Source organism: Eulemur rufifrons, unplaced genomic scaffold, assembly GCF_041146395.1.
Source record: "Eulemur rufifrons isolate Redbay unplaced genomic scaffold, OSU_ERuf_1 scaffold_123, whole genome shotgun sequence".
Lineage (NCBI taxonomy): Eukaryota > Metazoa > Chordata > Mammalia > Primates > Lemuridae > Eulemur > Eulemur rufifrons.
In genome coordinates, this window is record NW_027182905.1 from 601,677 (window position 1) to 624,380 (window position 22,704).

The 22,704-nt window shown below is 44.0% G+C and overlaps 1 protein-coding gene across 1 annotated transcript in view; it reads left to right on the plus strand.

The window, feature by feature from the left end:
• Positions 1-22,704, plus strand: part of LOC138379702 (Golgi membrane protein 1-like) — a 60,837-nt gene that overhangs the window by 23,443 nt on the left and 14,690 nt on the right. Inside the window, exons 4-6 of the mRNA XM_069464830.1 lie at positions 9,994-10,048; positions 14,114-14,216; positions 18,994-19,123. Of these exons, the coding sequence (XP_069320931.1) occupies positions 9,994-10,048; positions 14,114-14,216; positions 18,994-19,123 (288 nt within the window). The remainder of the gene's footprint in view (positions 1-9,993; positions 10,049-14,113; positions 14,217-18,993; positions 19,124-22,704) is intronic.

Here is a 22,704-nt window from a genome sequence, read left to right on the forward strand (position 1 = left end):
CCCAGGACCTGAGGGTGGGCGTCATGGGGACAGCCCTGGGCTTTGGGGTCTTCCCACCCGCTCCACTGGACTGCATCCTCATATGGCCAAACACAGTTCTCCGAGGGTCCTAGTTAGTGTATTTTCTGTTGGCCAGCTTTTCTTGTCACCTGAGAACGTGATGATTTTCTCCTGGAGGGTTGGTTTCCTTGGGGAACCAGAGTGGACTTGTGCAGATAAAAGTAGTGTCTTTGATTTTTATCACCCTTTTATCTCTGTGATTGAGGAATCCAGGGCTCTAGAGCAGGTTTTCTGTTTTTATTCCCATTCATTTTCTGTGGCCAGTTCTGTCCATCTGCTTAGTATTTGTTTTGCCAGGCGCTGGCTTGTGCCCAGTGGTGGGGAGGCCGTGTGCGTGGTCCATGCCTTTCCCATTAAGTGCTGGAGAAAGACAAGTAGGTGGGCGTCTTGGGGTCAGTGAGAAACCACCCAGCTATTTTAAGCTGGAAGGATTTAATACAGTGCAGTAGGTGCCTGCAGGCTTGAGGGAAGGGGAGAGGCTGTTCACCATTCAAGTCTCCAGTAGGTGCATCTGATTGGAATCAAAATCCCACGGGAAATGAGTATGGAAGATGGATTTTAGCTTTCAAGACTTCACTCTCCAGGAAGGCACATTAAAAGGTATGTGGAGCCAACACAGAAGAGCCGATCTGCTGTGTCCCCCACCAGGCAGGTGGGTGAGGGCATCCAAGTGCCCTGGGAGGAGCTGTCCCGATGGTGTCTAACCTGGAAAGGACAGGTGGGCGGGGAGCCACTGTGGCTGTGCCAGGCAGAGTGTGGCTTCAGGTGTAGAGTGAGAGGAGTGCTGGGGCCCTTCCCTACGTGGCTTCCAAGCCACTGGGGAGTTTGGACTTGAGCTGAAGACACAGGAGCCATCCTAGGGTAAGCTGAGGTGGCCACAGAATCAGACGGCCAGATGTTTAAAGGCAGGCGGCAGCCCAGTGGGGCAGGAGGTGGTGCTGTCAGGTGGCTCTTGAAATATTTGGAGCAAAAAGCGATCTCGTACTGCATCTAGGCAGAAGAAGGACAAATTCTGCGAAGTGAGCAGATTTTTGAGTCAGCCGGGAGGAGGGGTGGCCAGGCCTTCGTGACAGGAGGGCTGGGAGAGGGGAGGGAGAGTCTGAATTGAGGCAGAATGAAAGCAGGTTGATAAAGTCTATTGAAAATCCTTTTTCCTGAAAAAAAAAAAAAAAAAAAAAAAGTGTTTGTCTCAGAAGACTTTGAGTCTTACTGGATTGTAAATTCTCCAGTTTGCTGAGTGGATTTGACCTTCAAAGATAGCTTCATAATTAACTTCAAGTATTTCATAATTTACCTCCCACATTAACAAAATGTTTACAGGAGAAACAGCAAAGCAGGTGCCATCTGGGTGGATGTCCTTTACTGCAGACTGCTGTGAGGACGCCCAGTGCCGGTTCTTCATCGCTGCCCTCTGGGTCCTCCTCGCCCACCTCGAGGGAGGGGCCGGGTGTGCCCCTTAGGGCAGCTCCCTCCCTGGATTCACCACCTGAGTGGGTGTTAAAATGCGCCGTGGCCGGGTTCCACGTGGAAAGCGGCCTCTAGCGGTATGACGTGCTCGTGGTGGTTCGCGGCTGACCAGGCGAGGCGTGTCTCTTCTGTGCCTTGCTGTCTTGTTGCCCACGGGACGGAGACAAACCCCACACGCGTCCTCGCTCTCGGACTTGGCTTCATGCTCACTAGAAAGGGCATTTCTGCATCTCGTCGTTATAGTGGGCAATGGGCACCTGGGGTTTTGCCCTTGTGGTTGGCCTTTGTCTTACTCTCTTTTCACCCAGAAAATTGCTTGAGTGAGTTGGACCTGACTCTGTTCACCTTCTTTACTTCTTAACCTGGCACCACAAGACGAGCGTTTGGCGGGGAACACATAAAGATGACACGAGCTAACTGTCGTCTCACTTACTTCTCCTTTAGTGGTGAGAAGGGGGGATCCGCAGTCACGCATGTTTAGGAACAGCCAGTGATCCAGATCTGTTAGGTGCGTTGGCTGTGGCCCTGTAACCTGTAGGCTTAGTTCAGTTTTAGTTTTTCTTTAGTCTCCAAATGTGTATACCCCTTACTTTGCAGAAAGAATGTGCAAAAGTGCTGCCCCTCCTGCAGGCAGAGCGGAGGAGTTGCTGGGCTTCCCATTTGGGAGCAGAAGCTCTGCAGCCCGGGTCCCTCCGCTGTCCTCACTGTCCTCATGGTGCAGCCAGAAATCTGCAGCCCAGGCCTCCAGCCCGTCAGGGCATTTCCTGGCTGCCTACAGAACAGTTAGGGAATGTTCTGGATCGCTGGTGCTGTGTGTGCTGTCATGGAGTGTTTTTCTTCCTCTGAAAGCAGAGCTGAAGATTTCTGAGTGTTCCCCTCCCCTGGCCAAGCCCCAGTGTCGGTGTGTGGTGTGCTCCTCTGCGTGGGTGTCTCTTCCCGCAGCCATCGCCTAAGCAGCCAGGGCTGAGGGGTGGGGCCGTGTGAGCTGCCTCAGGCCTACCCAAGCCCCCTGGCAGCCACAGCGAGGTGACCTCCAGAAAGATCCAGGGTCGGGGACTGAGAAGACGGGCCCTCATCCTGCCTTAGAGTCGGGAAGCATCAGTGTGCATGCCGGGACTCCCATTGCCAGTTGTGGTTGGGTCCTCTTGGGAGTTGTCTGTGACCCAAGTCCTGTGTGGGTTAGAGGCACATAGGTGGGCAGGACCCTGGGAGGCAGCTGTGGTGGGTTCTCAGAATCAAGGGCAGTTTCCTCAGTTTGCTTCCCCTCCTCCCTTCCCTCCATCCTCCCTTCCCTCTGTCCTCCCTCCCCTAAGCACCTGCGGTGCTGGGGCGCTAGGGGTGGATGTGAACCAGTCTTGGTCCAAGGCTCCCTCCCCCTGTGGCGGTGCCTGTCCCTGTGATGGGCAGCACGCCTTGGGGACCTTGCTGTGCAGTGCTGGGCGCCTGCGTGATCCCAGGGTGGGTCCTGGGGCCATCCCGGGCCCTCCCAGTGAGTTGTGTGTGGTGTTTTCTCACGCCAGCGGCTGTGAGTTGGGCGGGGTGGGGCCACGTTGTTCTCTCTGTAATGACACAACACTGGGATGTCTTGGCAGGAGCTGTTTCGGGTGCGTAGAGCTGTGTACACTAGGTGTTTTCCTAGATAGATGATGTTCTGGGGTTTTTTAAGCTTCGTACAGTTATGCTTAATCTCTCCCACGACCTTCCAGGAAAACTCCGTGACTTGTGCGCACCCTCCCGCAGCTGCGGGTCGCCTGCGTTTCTGCCCCGCAGTCCCCTCAGCTCCTTACTGACCAGGCTCTGAGGCCTGACTCTGTCTGCTGAACACTCTCGCGCACGTCTGCTGTTCCTGCTCTCACACTCACCCACGCGTTCACTAACTCACCCACACCCCGTTCCTTTTCTTCATCCTTTTTTTGTTGTAAAATACATATGACATAAAAACTACCATTTTAACTATTTTTAAGTGCACAGTTCAGTGGCATTAAATACATTCACATTGTTGTGCCACCATCATCAATATCCAGCACTTTTTCATCTCCCTAAAATGAAACTGCACCCATCAAACAGTAACTCCCCATTCTTCCTCCCCAGCCCCGGCAGCCACCGTGCTGCTTTCCGTCTATGAATGTCACTACTCTAGGGACCTCGTGTAAGCGGAATCATGTAATATTTATCCTTCTGTGTCTGGCTCTTCCACTCAGCATAGTGTTTCCAGTGCATTTCTTACGTTGATTTGTTCTCTCGCGCTCACTCTCACACTCACATTGACACACACACACACACACACACACTCCCCCCCCACCGCCCCCGTGCCCCTACCATTTGCTAGACCTTTCAATAATCCAAGTTGTAAATTCTTTTGCGTTGGAGAGTCGAGGAGATATTCCCCACAGGGTTTTGTTTAACCCCCAGGAGTAGGTTCTTTGAATTTAAAACACAGGCCCAAGTTTTCCCTCCCTGAACGCCACCTCTGTGGGTGGGGACAGTAGCTTCACTTGCTGCCGCCAAAGCTGTGCAGGATTTTCGGTTGTCATCTACACCGCCCGTGTCTCTCCATCCGTCACTTGGGCCTTCTGTGGAGAGGCGCTGAGTGCTCCCACCACAGGGTGAGCCTGGAGGGCAACGACGTGGACTCCGGGCTCCTGTCTTCCTTCTGTGTAGACGGGGCAGCAGAGGATCGATGGTAGAGAAGAACAGATGTGCTCTAGCCTCCATGCTGGCACCCTGGGGCCATTTGGAAAAGTGTGAGGTGGGGCTTGTGTTTTTTGTCTTGGAGACACAGTGGGGAGGGGGGAGTGTGCTCCTGGCACTCAGAAGGGGTGAGGGGGCAGGAATGCTAAATATGCTGCCAGGGGGGATAGTAGGAGAGCAGAGCAGTCCCCCCGAGACGCCCCTGGTGTGCCCCTGTTGAAACTCAGCAGGCCAACCCCTGGGTCCCAGTTGTGGAAACAGAGGACCAGAGAAGTCAAGTGCTACGTCTCAAGTCCAGGAGCAAATTAGCCCCAGACCCCAAAGCAGAATCCACACATCTCAAGTCTTTACCATTTTCTTCAGGAAAATCTCTTCCACACCCCATCTTCTCTCTGTTGCCCTCCTTCTGTGACCTTTCTCTTTTTCCTCTCCTTTTTCCCATTAATGAGCCTCAAAAGGCCTTTGTCAAAGCTGATAATTGTTGATGGAGCTATACTGCAATAAGAAAACTGCTTAATTTTACGAGTGAAATTACAAGTAAGAAATAGCACACAGTAAAGATCTGTACTTCTGAAAGTTCTTGAACCTACCCAGAATTCCTTCAGAACATAAAAGTTCATCTCAGCATCTTCTAATTTACCTTTCTTTTCTTGTAAAACCAACCCTGAAGTTAAGGTTTGAAAAAATTGCCACTTTCCGGCTTTGTTGTCAGCATGACATGGTCTTTGTGTAGACTAATTGTGGAAAACTTTGAGCGTGGAAAAGCAGACAGAATGTGTCTGACATGAGGCTTCAGTGATTGTCCCTCCTGCTGTTTTCATCCTAGGTATTTCAGTGTGTGTCTCTGAAAGGTGGGCTCCTCCTCCTCTCCGGTATGATTCCATTATCATACCAGAAAATCCAGTAATTCCTTAAAATCAAATATTCGGTCAGTGTTTGCCTTTTTGTGTGTATAGTCTTAATCACCAGAGTTAATTATGTTAGCTCCAGGGTTTTGCAAACAGGCCTAGTTTCCTCACCACTTTGTGCTGCTGTTTCTATGGGAACATGCATCCCGCAATCCGGTCTTTGGCCCAGGGGAGCTGTGGGCACGAAGCATTTAGGAGCCAGGGCTTGTTCTGTTGTTGTGTGTGAATCGGTGTGAGCGCGTAATCTTAACAGGATGCCATGAATAAATAACTCAGTCTCCCTCCCCTGCCTTCTCATTCCTCAGGAGCTGTGAGTCCCTAGCTCCAAGTGGCTATTGAGCACTTCAGATGTCCCAGTTGAGATGTGCTGAATAAGTGCAATATATGCTAGAGTGCAAAGATTTAGTGTGGGGGAAAAATAAAATATCTCACTAATAGTTTTTATGTGGATTACATCTTGAAATGATAATGTGGATATATTAGGGTAAATAAAATATTAATATTAATTTCATCTGTTTCTTTTTTAAAGTGGGATAAAAGTCACATTACATGAAATTCACTATTTTAACCGTTGATAGTGTGTCACACAACTCAGTGGTTTTGGATGTGTTCACAGTGTTACACAACCGTCACCACTACCTAATTCCAGAACATTGTCATCACCCCAGAAAGACACATGTACTTATTAAGCAGTTACTTCCCATCTCCCCCTCCCTCCAGCCCCTGGCAGCCACTAATGTGCTTCCTGTCTCCATAGACTTGCCTATTCTGGACAGAGCATATCAGGGGAGCCATGACCATGTGGACTTTTGTGTCTGGCTTCTTTCACATCGTCCTGTAGTGCCTTCAGGGCTCGTCCACGTTGCAGCATGTGTCAGTACTTCATTCCTTACTGTGGCTGTGTGTGTGGATAACCATATTTTGTTTGTTCATCTGTTGATGGACATTTGAGTTGTTTCCACTTTTTGGCTGTTATGACTAATTCTTCTGTGAACATTTGTGGACAGGTTTTTGTGTGGAGATGTGTTTTTGTTTCTCTTGGTTTTATACCTAGCAGTGGGGTCACTGGGTCCCATGGTAACTCTGAAGGACTGACAGACTTTTTCACAGGGGCTGCACCATTTTACATGCTCATGAGCTGTGTGTGAGGGTTCCAATTTCTCTCTAGTTTTTCTACGTCCTTGTCAACACTTGTTACTTTCCTTTTCTTATATTATAGCCATACTGATGGCTGTGAAGCGGTATCTTGTCATTTTGATTTGCATTTCTCTAGCGACTAATGATGTCGAGCGTCTTTCGTGTACTTATTGACTCTTTATATGTCTTCATTGGAGAAATGTCTGTTCAAATCCCTTGCCCACCTGTTTCTTTTTACTTAATTGAATGTGGCTATGAGAAAATTTTAAATGTCCATATGTGACTGACATATTTCTATTGGATAGCACAATTTTGAAATTGGGAAGGGATAAAAAGAAGACACCAATGAATACTTCACACTCTTCCCTTCGTTCTTATGCCATTCTGAGGTCACTAAGATCAACTTTTGCATTTTAAGGTTCATCTCCCTGAGGCATTAACAGGAATTTCAGTACAAAGAAGTTATCAAGGCACCTGACTTGCGGTGGCCTGACAAGAGTTAGATTGGGTGAGTGTCCTCTTTAAGTCTGAAAGTTAAGGTGGACCCACACCCTCAAAGCAGGTTGATTATTTTAATGAGCCAAACAAACACAGCAGTAAAAGCTGCCTTCAACTCCTTATGATGTGATCAGCATTCTGCTTCCAAGCCAGCTTTTCGAAAATTAGTATTTTAAGAATTAGTCATTATATCTTATTGAGGTTTCAAAATGTGTTAATTTATTGTAGATTTGTTGCTTTGAACATTTATTATGAAATGTTGAGCTTATTTTTCTAGGACTCTAAGGCTGAAATAGTTTCATTTTTTTCATTAATTTTTATTTTTATTCTTATTTATTTTATTATAATTAAAATTTTTTTCTAATTCCTTCCTTCACCACTGTACTTACCAAGGACTAATGCAGAAATAGTTTGATCAGATATACTTCCCGTAACAGAGTCGTTATAATGAATTTGTGCATGGGTGATTCACACTGACACCCTTGAGTTTAGTTTGCAGTTAAATTCTGGTGGCACTTACTGCTTTCTCGTCTATGAGTGTTCCCTGAGGACAGTTCACAAGCATCAGGAAGTGCAGCTCCCCCCAAAGTCGCTGCACCAAAATGAGGAAAACAACCTGGTTTTTCCCATCTGTTGGTTGTTTAGAGTAGAATGTATAATTCATTTGAATGCAGGGTTTTTTCTTCCTTATAATATATCGAACCCAAAAAGAAGCTGGGAAGCATTTTCATAGTTTTCCTGAAAACGATTCAACAAGAAATTTTCTATAAATGTAAAGCTGTATATAAAAGATCTTAATGGTATTTTATGATCCTTTTTCATTTTAAGTGGAGGCTGTATTTTTCCATGCATAAATAAGTAGGTGGGGGAAGATTAAGGAAAATATATTTTCCTTGGAAGAATAAAGTCACATGGAGACAAGTATTTCTGGACCCTCAGATAGCTGCAAACTCTAATATGGATTTTTTGGGGAGGAGCTAAGGGGAATGGGTGTAAAAGAAACAAGTCAAATTGCCGTGATTTTTATAGAATGATTCACCTAGGAGAAATCGGCTTTGAGGATAATCGGCATATAATTATTTAAATGTTCCTTTTTTTTTTTTTTTTTCTGTTTTAGCACTAATGTTGAGAAGGAAGGTGGTTTCAATATCTAGGTGCAGTAGAAATTTAAGTGTATAGTTCAGTGATGTGAAGTATATTCACATTGTTAAGCAACAGAGCTCTAAAACTTTTTCATCTTGCAACACTGAGACTCTCTACCCAGTAAATACCAAATTCCCTCTCCCCTTCCTGCAGCCCTGGGCAACCATCTTCTATTTTCTGTTTCTATGATTTTGATTACTTTAGGTACTTCCTATGAGTGGAGTCATACAGTATTTGTTGTTTTTTTTTTTTTTTTTTTGGTGACTAGCTTATTTTTTCACTTAGCATAATGTCTTTGAGGTTCATCCATGTTGTAGTGTGTCAGAATTTCCTTTTGGAAGGCTGCATAATATTCCAATGTATGTATATACCAGATTTTGCTTATCTGTTTCTCCATCTATGGTCACCTGTGTTGCTTTTCCTTCTTGGCTATCGTGAATAATGCCGCAGGGAACATGGGGGTGCAGATGTCTCTTGGGGATCCTGCTTTGAATTCTTTTGGGTTTATACCCAAAAGTGGGATTACATGGTCATATAGTAATCCTTTGTCTTTTCAACTGGATGTTTGTAAGCTTTTTCAAGAGTAGCAGGAGCTGGGAGCTGTGTAATCTGATTCCACTGTGCAGGCCCCCCTTTTACTTCCTGTTTGCTACCTCCACCCCTGCCCTTGTAGAATATTTATAAACACTCCTCTGGATAATGTCTCCCGAGAGATGAATTTTACACATATTATCACTGTGACCTCTTATCTGTTGCCCCAGGAGATGTTCTGTATCCTCAGATCTCCCAAAATAAACACCAGGTTTGTGTGGTTAGTTGTCGTTTCTGGGCATGCATCCCTATGTGCGTAATACCTTACCCCGTAAGCTGTTGCTTCCGCTAAGTCCCCTCTCTGCTCAGGCCTAAGAAAGAGTGAAGGTTGCGCAGAAAGGTCCCAGCGGGAGCAGGGGGCAGCGGAGGAGGAGATGGTGTGGTTGTCATTATCTACTGCTAACCAGAAATGTATCTCCATGTCGTGGCAGCACATTGAGGAGTGGAGTATTTGCAAACTTCCTTGATGGTGACAGTAAGAAATTTCACAGTGTGGCCCAGCCCACATGTGCTGTGTGTTTGTGTTCACTAAACCTGTGCGATGTACTCCAGTGTCTTATATTCTGTTCCCCTCCTTTTTAGGTTTTTGCTTGTTCTTAGCATTGGGTGGCATCCCCTAAATGGGTGTGGCAATTTGCCAAGTAGCCATGAAGAACCTGCTCTCTGGAGCCTGCCCGTTGGAGCTAGAGTTTGGCTTTTCCTATTAATAGACCAGTGACCTTGAGCACCTTAAGCGTTCTGTGCCTCGCTGTCCTGTCCCCTAAGACGGGGTGATAGACTACCGCCTCATAGCCTTGCTAGGAGGAGTAAATGAGCAAGTAGACGCGAAGTGCGTAGCGGAGCCCCGGCGCGGAGTGATTCCGTGGTGTGCAGCGGCCGCTCGCTCTTCTTACTTTCCATTTCTTTTTATTATCGAGTCCTGGCTGGCTTCTGCCCTCCTCTGCTGGTGACTCTCCCAAGTTGGTGTAACTGACTGTGTGTGAAACCTCGTCCCTAAGCTCATAGACTGTGGACAGAAGCACAGCCAGAAGTTCAGATCATCAAGTGGCCTCATTAGCAGAGGCTTCTTGGTGCATTCCTTTTCCTTTGTTCTTTTAGCCAGTCTGGCATTTGGAGTTCAGCTTCTGATTGAGGACGTGTGCTGTGGGGCTGCTGATCCGGCCCCGCAGGTGCCCGGGGAGGGCGAAGAAGCCAGGCCTGGTGGGGCCTTTGGTGGAGGGGCCGCGGTGTCCTTGGCATGGAACAGAGCCAGGGATCCGTTGACTCCTCCCTCAGGGTACAGGCTGGTGGTTGGAAAGCAAATCTCTAAGCAGGTGTGTCCCTTTTCTGCTGCGGACATCGGATAGTCCAGCCGGACAGCTGACTGCCCGGCTCCTTCCCTGGCAGCCGCTATGGGTTGGGGGAGGGGGCGGTGCCTTTCCCTTGTTTCATCACATCTACCTTGTAAGGCCACGTTGTTAGGTTGCCCGTGTTTATTTCGTGTTTATCTTCTTCGCAGGCGGCTCTGGTGAATAATATCACTGCAGGTGAGAGGCTCATCAGAGTCCTACAAGGTAAGTGCGTGTCCCGCCTCAACACCAGGCACTGGCCTTCTAGAACAATCCACTTTTCCTCTCATCCTTCTCTGGGGCCACCTGCTGTTCTACTATAATTTCGGGGTGGGTAGTGTTATGAGTAATTGAGCAATCTTTAGTCTATCCTTTTTGCTTAACTCGACCTCCTTAAAAGGCTTTCCCTTTTAACAATAGTGCTGAATAATGCATTGCAAACTCTTACATACAAAAGAATCCAGACTCCCATTTATGAAGGGGAGTCTGGATTATCATATATATGTGATTTGTTTTATAGACACACCATATATGTGTGTATATATATGGTATATCTATGGCCTGTTTTAATTGGGTCACCCTGAATTTAGATTTTCCCATGAAACTTAGGAAAACTGTCCAGCCCCATTTAATTCTATTTCTTTGCTACTCTGACTCTGTTCGCCAGCTGGGATTTGTGGGGCAGGAGATGGGACCGTGTCCTCTATGTGGGGGCTCCCCTTCCATGTGACTGAGGGTCAGGTCATCAGGGCCCAGTGTGGCCTGAGAACGTGGTGAAAGGAGCACTGGTCCTGGTAGGAGGTTCCCGTAAGCCCCCAGAGCCCGAGTTTCCACCTCTCTAAAATGGGACAGGAGCCATGGTGGCTGATGAGCAGTTGATGTGGCCAGTGGGACAGAAGAACTAAATTTTTAATTTTTGTTAAATTTTCAGTACTTTAAAACTGATACTCAGTTCAGTTATTTGGAAACTAAAGTATGTTTGGGACAATTGTGTATATATCAGTCTACTTCTTAATTGTAAATTTTATGAAATCTAAATTCCAATCAAGAATTTCTAATGAAAATTTAACAACTGAATTGAAATGTGCTATAATTGTCAAATACACCCCACATTTCAAAGACTCAGTATGAAAAAAGAATTTAAGATATCTTTGAGGGCCGGGCGCGGTGGCTCACGCCTGTAATCCTAGCTCTCTGGGAGGACGAGGTGGGCGGATTGTTTGAGCTCAGGAGTTCGAGACCAGCCTGAGCAAGAGCGAGACCCCATCTCTACTAAAAATAGAAAGAAATTATATGGACAGCTAAAAATATATATAGAAAAAATTAGCCGGGCATGGTGGTGCATGCCTGTAGTCCCAGCTACTCGGGAGGCTGAGACAGGAGGATTGCTTGAGCCCAGGAGTTTGAGGTTGCTGTGAGCTAGGCTGACGCCATGGCACTCACTCTAGCCTGGGCAACAGAGTGAGACTCTGTCTCAAAAAAAAAAAAAAAAAAAAAAAAAAAAAAAAGATATCTTTGAAGTGAGGTATCACAAGAATGGAAAAACAAGCACCACATGTACTCGCCATCAAATTGGTGCTAACTGATCAACACTAAGGTGCTCACATGGAAGTAATGCTCACTGGGTGCCAGTCAGGTGGGAGGGGAGTGTGGGGGTGGGCAAACTCACAGCTAGTGGATGCAGTGGGCACTGTGTGGGGGAAGGGCGCACTTGTAGCCCTGGCTTAGGTGAGGCAAAGCCGTTATATGTAACCAAAATGTTTGTACCCCCGTAATAGTCTGAAATAAAAAAAATAAATAGGATTTTGCTTACAAAAAAATTTTACAGTCATTACATGTTGACATAATATTCTGTATCTGTTGAGTTAAATATTATTTACGTTTTAAAAATGTGGTTACTAAGAAATTAAGAATTCTCTATGTGGCTTGCATTATGGTTCTGTTAGACAGCACTAATTTAGAATTCTAGTTCCAAATCAGGTTCTAAGAATATTAACAGGTCTTAGGTGAAAAGAGGTTGCTTTGTCAAATTTGTTTTGGGGAATTTATTTTGGGGAAAAAGAGGTTACCTGACTACAGGGGGTGCGTCAGTGCTTGTATCTGCTGCTGAGACCAGTCAGTCCCCTGGCAGGGATGTGGCCTGCAGCCTTTCCTATACTCCATGTTTCCCACAGCTTTAATCATGTGTATTTGACACACAGTGAACTGCACACAGAGTGTACAGCTTGGTGAACTTTTACATATGCATGCATGTCACATAGCCACCACCAAAGTCACACTGTGTAGTGAACATCTCGTCATCCCTTAAAGCTTGCCAGTGCCCCTTGGTATTCCTCCCACCTCACCTCCAGACAGCCTCTGATCTGCTTTCTGTCCTTACAGATTAGGTTGCATTTTTAATAATTGTATATGCAATCAGATTGTATATACCTTTTTTTGTTGGGCTGCTTTCACTCAGCATAGTTTTTTTCCTTTTTCTTTTAAACAGAGTCTCATTCTGTAGCCCCGGCTGGAGTGCAGTGGCATTACCATAGCTCACTGCAACCTCCAACTGCAGGGCTCAAGTGATCCTCCTGCCTCAGCCTCTCAAGTAGTTGGGACTACAGGCACATGCCACCGCATCTGGCTAATTTTTCTATTTTTAGTGTCGCTCTTGCTTAGACTAGTCTTAAACTCCTGAGCTCAAGCAATCCTCCTGCCTTGGCCTCCCAGAGTTCTAGGATTGCGGGTATGAGCCACCACTCCTGGCCTATCAGCATAAGTAAAAAAAAAAATTTTTTTAGAGACAGGGTCTCACTCTGTCTCCCTGGCTAGAGTGCAGTGGCGTCATCATAGCTCACTGCAACCTCAAACTCCTGGGCTCAAGCGATCCTCCTTTCTCAGGCTCCTGAGTAGCTGGGACTACAGGTGTACAACACCACACACAGCTAATTTTAAAAAACATTTTATGTAGAGATGGGGTCTTGTTGTGTTGCCCAGGCTGGTCTTGAACTCCTGGCCTCAAGTGATCCTCCCACCTCAGCCTCCCAAAGTGTTCGGATTACGGCCATGAGCCACCACGCCCAACCTAGCATAATTATTTTGACATTTATTCGTGTTGTCATGGATATCAGTAGTTCGTTTTTTTGCTGAGTGATATTCCATTGTCTCCTACTTAGTTGGATTGTGGAGTCTTTTAAAGTTAGATTTATCGAAGTCTAATTTATATGCTATAGTGTGACCCTTCGTAGTGTACACCCGAATAAGTCTGACCAGTACTCAGCCTCACAGACTGCTGAGGTCGGCACACACACACACCCATCACCCCAGGGTACCCCACTTCGCAGCCCTCTGTAGTGAGTCCTCCTCCCCGCTTGGGCCTTAGGCACCCGTGGAGCTGTTGGGTGCTACAGCTTTGTCTTCTAGAGCGTGTCATACAGATGCTTTTGAGATTGGCCCATGTTGTGTCTATCAATAGTCAATAAAATCCTTCAGTGTTATTTAATTTTATCCCCACCCCTCCCCCGCCCCCCACATGGAGTCTCGTAGGTCTAGCATTGTGAGAGGACAGACCTCAGGGCATGCTGACCTCTGTCCCGGCCCGTCTGCCACCAGCCGTGCCCCAGCCCTAGCTGCTGCTGTCTGCCAGCCCTGGTGTCACCTCTGTAGCCGCTCCTCCTCCTGCCACAGCTTGGCCCTTTGGCAGCTGCTGCTCCTTCCAGCAGAGCTTCTGCGAGTGGAGTTGTCAGCGCGGTGTGGATGGGCTGATACGTTTCCCCAAACAAGGCTGCTGTATCCCTGATAAGAGGGTTGGGTGATTAAGCCAGCACAGGGCCTTGGAGAACAGCGTGGCTGTGAATAAATGGCAGGAGGAACACGCTGGCAGGTAGCCTGGCCCAGGGCAGGGGTCCAGCAGGAGTGGCTGCTTATCGGCCAACACGTCGGAATCGGTGTTTTACAGACAGAAGGGTGAGCCTGCTGGGGCTGAGGGACACAGTGGTGTGTGTGACTGTTTGGGACAGCTCAGGGCTTATGATACCTAAGGGAGAAACAGGCAAATAGAAGCTCCTAATGCAGTTAAAGGGTTGAAGGCCAAAAAGGAGATTTAAAAGAGATATTTGGAAAAAAACCGAGATGCAGATTCCTTTAGGATTGCTGGTCTTCCAAGGCTGGGGTATAGTGATTACTAAGGAAGGGCTGTGTGCTTGGCCTTTTCTCTGTCCCCTCCTTGGTCCCTTTGTGTCCCTGCCCTTTGTGTTCCGATGTGTGCGTCTGCCTTTGTAACATTTACTTGTCCTCCTGTTGGCTTAGACCAGTTGAAGACTCTGCAGAGGAATTACGGGAAGCTGCAGCAGGATGTCCTCCAGTTTCAGAAGAACCAGACCAACCTGGAGAGGAAGTTCTCCTACGACCTGTAAGTGTGTCTGAGAGCCAAGTGCACACCTCTCGGGAGGCTCATGAGTGTAAGGCAAGGGCAGCAGACAGAGAAATAACCTCCACAGCTCTTCCTGTGATAGAGCATACACTTTCTGGTCCACGCAGGGCTCTGTGAGAAGGGAACAGTCTAAGATTCATGTTCTTTGGAAATTCTGCATTCTATTTTGTGTCAGCAATGCCTCAGAAAGCCATGAGTAAGTGTTAGCCAGCAGGCTCATAATACAAAATAAATAAGCAAGGTACACACGCACACACACACACACGCACACACCCGTGGCCACAAAGAGGGCAGTTCTCAGCAGGAAATGAATTACTCAGGATACTTTAAAACATAACGTAACCTAAAACTCTATAAAGCACAGGTGTACTTGGTTAAATCAACAGCCTAAAGCCTTTAAAAATGTGTTCCCAGAGTGCTCAGATGTTAGCTAAATCAAACCCGTAGACTAAAAGACATTTTGGCAAAATATGAATACAATTTATTGCTGGGTGATGGCATTGTGGACATTTTGTTTTCTTGAGACTTTTCAGTGTTTTTCCAAATTTCTGCAGTGAGAATGCAGTGCTTTTATAATTAAAGCAAAGCAATAAACTTTTAAAAAGTGAGCTAAACCCATGGGATGATAGTAAAAAACAATTTACAAGGTAGAGAATAACGTTGTAGTCTGTTGATTTCCCCCCTTTTTTCTCATAAAAGCAACATAATTAAAACACAGGAAGTTTGGGATCAGAGAGAAGCACCCCCACCCATGACCCAACTTTCATATGACTGTTTTTCCCGTTGTCTGACTTCTCTCCGGTCCATGCCCAAGTTTATAGGAAATTTTTTTTTTAATAGACAGGGTCTGTCTCTGTTGCCCAGTGCAGTGGTATCATCATAGCTCATTGCAGCTTCGAACTCCTAGGCTCAAATGATCGTCCTGCCTCAGCCTCCCAAGTAGTTGGGACTATAGGTGTGCACCGCTACACCTGGCTAATTTTTAAATTTTTTTGTAGAGATGGCGTCTTGCTATGTTGCCCAGGCTGGTCTCAAACTCCTGGTCTCAAGCAATCCTCCTGCCTTGGCTTCCCAAAGTGCTGGGATTATAGGTGTGAGCCGCCGTCCTGGCCGTATATGAATTTTTAACATAATTGCAGTCACCGTAAAATTTTTAAAATTATTTTTTCACTTGCATTTATATATTTTTAATCACAAAAATTTTATTTTTCAGAATAACATAAAGTAGACATGCAATGATAAAAGCGATTTTAAGGAAAAAAATATTCACTGTCATAATTTGTCTCCTAAATAATGACAACAGATGAACTATAGCCCTTTTTATTTTTAATTTTTTAATTAAAAATTTTTTTATTAATTTCATTACATATAAAAATCTATATATCTCCAAAATGTTTTATCTTTTAAAAATTATTTTGGATTATTTCCTTCTAAGAGACTCAACTGTAGCTTTATTAGCTTGTCACTAGGTGTAAATTGCCAAATGGCTTTCTAAAAGGATTTTAGTCATCTGCAAGGTCAGTTGTTCTCAAGGGGGTCAATCTTGCCACCAGGAGACCTTTGGCAAGGTTTGGAGACATTTTTGTTCCTCACAACTCGGTGGGAGGGTGCCACTGGCATCTAATGGGTAGAGGCCAGGGATGCTGCTAAACATCCTATAATACCCAGGACAGCTTTCACAGCAAAGTTTTATCTGGCCCGAGACATCCATAGTACCAAGGTTGAGAAACTCTGAGTTAGGCTGATAATCAAGGAATTGCATTTAGACAAAAATGAAGTACCCCAGCCTTATTTAATTATTGATCCTTAAAAGACCCCTTAATAAGAGTATGTCTCTTCCATTGCTTGAAATACAAAAAGCCATTAATAGCCTCACTTGATTAATATTGACCCAGAAGATTTTGACCTAGCTGGAAATCAGCCAGGGCCCAGTGACAGGGAAGGAAGCTGTGCTCTCCATGTAGGAGCGCCCAGATCTAGGGCAGTGAGTGAACAGCTCTAACCTGGCTGGCCATGCACGCAGGGTGCACTCCTTTTTCTCATGACAGATCAGACCTATTTCGAAAGCTCTTTCTGGCTGACTCTTCTATTTCACTAGTTGTGCCCAAAACCCTGTACTAGTTACAGATGCTTCCTGGTGGTGATGTTCATGGACTGTTGGAAGCGAGAAAGAGCTAGTTGCTCTTAACTTTCTTTGCATTATAAACCCTTTTTGAGAAACTGGTAAAAGCTATGGACACTTTGTTAGCAAATTTTTAAATGGATATATGCGTAAAGTTATGCATTCAATTTGTGGGACTTCAGGGGTCCCTTGAAACATACCCTTACGCCCTTCATTAAAACACTTTGTCTAGTCTAATCCTTTTATAGAAGGCAGGATTGAGATGGAAAGGCAAGTTTTTGTCATGCACAAGTTTTAGTGTTCTTTCCTCAGAATCAGCACACATCCTGTTTCTTACTTCTGTACCTGTGGCAGACATCACTAAGCAGTCACTGCACTAGATTCAGACGTAGTCTTGCATTCTCTCCCCAAAGCACTTAGAGTCAGCACATGAGATGATCTTCTAGCCATCTCATCGCCATGCTGTGAGGAAACAGTTTGCAAATGCTGATATTGGAGTGTACTTGTAATACTCTAACAGTCAGTGTCCTGGATGGTGGGATCAGCACCCTGATAGACTCCTGTGTTGAGCACATTCTGTTAATGGTACTCCAGTCAGAATAATTACTAGTGGCCAAGTCCTAAATGTCTCTCCAGTTTAGCTCCTGTTAATGCTGAAACATTTACCATATACATGTAAGAAAAAGCCAGCCTGAGGCCTTCAGGGAATAAGACCTGTCACAGTCCATGTGACCCATGTCTCAGAATTGAGCTCCGTACTGAGATTGTTCTGCTTATTGCTGTTGAGCTGGAATGTGGAAAGCCGAACCTTCATCTGCAAGGCTCAGAGATAGAGGCTCTTTGTACTGGATTTTGGCAGGGCTGGGAGCAGGTGAAACCAGCACTTCCCTTTTGTAGGTTTAAAGGTTCAGGGGTAGCATATGACCTGCTCGTTTAGTTCTTCAGTATTCAGATGTCTCTCTTTTTTGGCTGTGTTTAAGCTCCTTTGTACTAATCCACCACCTGTGGCTTCTATGTTTGTGAAAATTTTATTTAAGTGAATTTTTCACTTTATCTCTCAGCTGTCTAGGGTCAGGAATGATGCATTTCATTATTTCTAAAGTGCCTGATGGCCTTTTTGTGTGTGGTACATTGTGGCCCAGTGGTGCTTTGAACTGAAGGGTATATTCCAGGAGTTAGAGATTTAGTGTACTTACACTTGGGTCCCAAATGCCTGCAACTCAGAAAGGCCGGCTGTGTGGTAGAGAGCCCTGCACAGGCAGGAAACCTTGAGTCTGGCTTCTGGTTTTAGCCTCAGCAGTTTCTTTCTCTATGACCCTTGTCCATGGCAGACTTAGCTCCTTATTTGCAAAATAAGTGGGTAGTTCTTTTAGTTACTTTAGAGCTCTGATACTTGTTGAAATACTCTTAAAATAAATTCTAGACAGAGAGCAGAAGTGATGCCTTAAAGTAAGTTCCAACAGCAATTCTTTGACAACTGGGTATCCTACAATTCAGTTCAGTTTTGACACTACTCAGAATTAGCACAGAACCCCACAGGTTGAGAAGCTCTAACCCCGAAGACTGCCCTCAGCTCAGATGCCAGCCACAAGTCCTGAGTGTCCTCCAGCCACCATCACTTCTGCCCTGCTGGCTACAAATTTAGAGCTACCCGCCACCCCCTCAGGTGTGATCCTTTGCCAGAATGACTCACAGAGTTCAGGTGAACTATACTTACTATGACAGAACAGCCAAATGGTAGAGACTCATAAGGTAAGTGGGGTTGGGGGGTGGGTGGCAGGAGCTTCTGTCCCGTGGAGTCAGGGTTCCACCTTTCCAGTGTATCATTATGTTCACCAGCCAGGAAGCTCACTGAGCCCCGTGGTCCAGAGTTTTTATCCAGGTCTCATTATATAGGCACGGTTGGTTAAATCATTGGCTATGTGATTGAACTCAATCTCCCCAGAGGGGGTGGAGCTGAAAGTTCAAACCCTCTTGTCATGTGGTTGGTTCTTCTGGTAGTCAGTCCCCGTCCTGAAACTACCTAACACCCCTCCCTGCCCCTGCACCCGTGAATCACCTCCTTAACATAAACTCTGGTCTAGAGGGCCTTGTTATGAATATCAAGACACTTCTATCAGGAAATTCCAAGGGTTTTAGGAGCTCTGTGCCAGTAGCCAGGGACAAAGACCAATATATATTTTGGTTATTTTATTATTTTGTTATTCTACAGATTATATGTTAAAAAATTTTGTTGGTGTTGTTTATGTGTTTTCAAGAGACTAGAGTCTCGCTATGTTGCCCAGGCTGGTCTTAGATTCCTGGGCTCAAGCAATCCTCCTGCCTCAGCCTCCTGAGTAGCTGGGACTACAGATGCATGCTACCATGCTTGGCTGAAAAACTTTTTTTCCTAATCAATAAAGTTCACCTGTTTTAGAACAATGTGACAAATTTTTAGTGAGTTTCAGTTAACTATAGTTTTTTGGTCATTTAATGGTTGGAAACACATGTTTCCCTGTCTTAAGTGCTCTCTTCAGATAAAGTGCCTGATAACAGGAAAAAAATGGCCTATGTCTCTTACTGAAGTGGATTTCACAGTCCAGCAGGGACACATCCATAGATATTTGTCCTTTCTTTTGCTTTCTTTCACCAAAGGAGCCAGTGCATCAGTCAGATGAAGGAAGTGAAGGAGCAATGTGAGGAGCGGATAGAAGAGGTCACCAAAAAGGGAAATGAACCTGTAGCTTCCAGAGACCTCAGTGAAAAAAAAGACCCAAGTCAGCAGGTAATTTTGGGGATCTTCTGCCAGTGATTTCTAGGAGGTATTCTTACCTTCTCTTCAGGCATTTTCTTCCTTTTATCTGCTGTCTGATTTGCTCTACTCTCTGCTGTCCCTTGCAGATTAGATAGAACAGAGCAAACCTGGTTCTCACCTTTCGTGCTGGCCTCCAGTCCCCGTTCCCAAGCTCAGGCCTTTACAGAAATTATTTCATTTAAAGCTCATGGTCTAGACCAGCTTATTAATGTGGGGGAAAAAAGAAAAAAGCTCATAGCCAACCTGGGAGAGCTTTGCTGCCATTTTGCCTCTTTTGAGGACACTGAGGCTCACGGAGATGGTTGAGTTCTGTGGCCGGTGTCTCACCACCTGGTCAGTGGTAGAGCCCATCAAGGGTCTAGTCTGTCAGATTCCACATTGTTACTGTGAACCTGCCTTCTGTTCACAGCACAGCCATGAACTGCTGCTCCAGGCCTTCTGGGAGATCTTTGTTTGTTTTTATGTATAGTCTTATTAAGATGTATTTCACCTAGGAGTCACCCATATAAAGTTTACAATTCAGTGGGTTTGGGTATATCACAAAGTTGTGCAACCATCACCACAAAAGCTTAGAACATTTTTATTGCCCTAAAAGAAACCTTGTACCCTTTAGCCGACTTGGCATTTACCTCCAATCCTCATAGCCCTAGATAACCTCTAATCTACTTTCTGTCCCTAGATTTGCCTTATCTGGACATTTCCTGTTGATGTAATTATACAATATGTGGCTTTTATTGTCTGGCTTCTTTAACTTAGTATAATGCTCAGGGTTTATCCATCAGTACTTTATTCCTTTTTAATGGCTGAATAATATTCCATTGTATGGGTAGACCACATTTTGTTTATTCATTGTCAGTTGATGGGCATTTGGGTTATTTCCACATTTTGGCTATTGTAAATAATGCTGCTTTGAATGTCTGCATACAAGTTTTTGTGTGGGCATATGTTTTTGTTTCTCTTAGTACTACCTAGGAGTGGAAATGCTGGGTCATATGATAATTTGTATTTAATCTATTGAGAAACTGCCAGACTATCTTCCAAAATGGCCATACCATTTTACATTCCTACTTCTTCACATCCTGTCCACTCTTGATACTATCCCTCTTTCATTGTATCCTTCCTAGTGAGTGTGGAGTGATATCTCACTGTGGTTTGGATTTGTATTTCCTGAATAAGATGTTGAGAATCTTTTCACATTCTTCATTGACCATTTGCATATCTTCACTGGAGAAATGTCTACTCAGATACTTCACTAATTTTTAAATCAAGTTATTTTTATTATTGAGTTGTAAGAGTTACTTTCATGACTGAGTTGTAAGAGTTCTTTGTATATTCTACTATCTAAAGATATGATATTCCAAATACTTTTTTCCAGTTCTTGGGGGGTTTTTTTGTACTTTCTTGATGGTGTTTGGTTGAAGCACAAAGATTCTTAATTTTGACAAAGTCAATTTTATCTGTTTTTTTTCTTTTGTCATTTGTTCTTGGTGCCATATCTAGGAATACTTTGCCTAAACCCAGATCATGAAGATTTACTCTTAAATTTTCTTCTAAGAGTTTTATAGTTCTTGTCTCTTACATTTAGGCCTAAGACCCATTTTGAGTTAATTTAATTTTTTGTATGTGGTGTGAGGTAGAGCTCCAACTTCATTCTTTTGTGTGTGGATGTCAAGTTGTCTCAGCACTATTTGTTGAAAAAGACTATTCTTTTCCCCATTGAATTGTCTTGGCACTTTGTTAAAAATCAGTGTACTATAAGTATGAGGGTTTGCTTCTGGACTTTCAGTTCTATTCCATTGAGCTGGCTATTTGTTCTTATGGCAGTATCACATAATCTTGATTACTGTAGCTTTGAAATCAGGAAGTGTGAGTTTTCAATTTTGTTGTTCTTTTGCAAGATTGCTTTGGTTATTCTGTATCCCTTGACTTTCCATATGACTTTTAGGATTGGCTTATCAGTTTCTTCAATGGAGGAAGGTAGAATTCTGACAGGGATTAAGTTGAATGTGTAGATCAGTTTGGGAAATATTACCATCTTAACAGCATTAATAAGTCTTATGAGCCACAAATGTGGGATGACTTTCCATTTATTTAGGCCTTTTAAAAATCTTTTTTGACAATGTTTTGTAGTTTAAAGAAGTCTTGAATTTATTTTGTTTAGTTTATTTCTGAGTTTTGGGGAAGAACTGACATCTTGACAGTATTGAGTCTTCCTATCCATGAACATTGAATATCTCTCCAATTATTTAGTTCTTTGATTTCTTTTGTCACAGTTTTATAGTTTTCCTCATATAGATCTTGTACAAATTTTGTCAGATTTATACTTAAATATTTCATTTTTGGGGTGCTAATGCAAGTGGTATTGTCTTTTTAATTTCAAATTCTACTTGTTCATTGCTGATACATAGGAAAGGGATTGACTTTTGTATGTTAACTTTGTATCCTGCAACTTTTCCATAATGTATTAATTCCAGTTGTTTTTTTTTTAATTCTTTCCAATTTTCTACATAGGTGATCATATCATCTGCAAATAAAGATAGCTTTTTTTCCCCTCAATCTGTATACTTTCCCCTCACCCTTTTTTTTATGTTATTGCATTGGCTAGGATTTCTGGAATAATGTTGAGAAGGAGTGGTGAGAGGGTATGCTTGCCTTGGTCCTAAACTTAGTAGAAAAGCTTCAAGTTTCTTACCAACCAAGTATGATGAGTATGATGTTAGCTGTAGGTTTCTTATATTCTTTATCAAGTTGAAGAAGTTCCTCTTTATTCCGACTTTACTGTGAGTTTTTATCATAGTGGGTTTTGGGTTTTATAAATACTTTTTCCACATCTATTGATATTATCATGTGATTTTTTTTTTTTTTAGTCTGTTGATGTGATGGATTATGTTAATTGATTTTTAAATGTCTAACAGACCTTACATACCGTGATAGATCCTACTTGGTCATGGTATATAATTCTTTTTATACACTATGGATTTCACTTGCAATTTGCTAATATTTTGTCGAGGAATTTTGCATCCAGGTTGATGAGAGATACTGGTCTGTAGCTCTCTTTTGTCATAATGTCTTTGTCTGGTTTTGGTATTAGGGTAATGTTGGTCTCATATAATGAGTTATATTGCTTCTGCATCTATTCTCTGAAAGAGATTATTGAGAATTGGAATAATTTCTTCCATTTGAAATGTTTGGTAAAAATCACCAGTGAACCCATCTGGGCCTGATCCTTTTTGTTTTGGAAGGTTATTAATTATTCAATTTCTTTAATAGATATAGGCCTATTCAGATTGTCTAATTTTCTTGTGTGAGTTCTGGCAGATTGTGTCTTTGATAGAATTGGTCTATTTCATCTAGGTTATTAAATTTACACGCCTAGAGTTGTTCATACTATTCATTTATTATCTTTTTACTCTCCATAGGATCTGTAGTAATATTTTCTTCTTCATTTTTGATATTAGTAATTTCTGTCCTTTTTTTTTAATTGAGACAGAGAGTCTCACTCTGTCACCCTGGGTAGAGTGCAGTGGTATCATAAATAGCTCAATGCAATC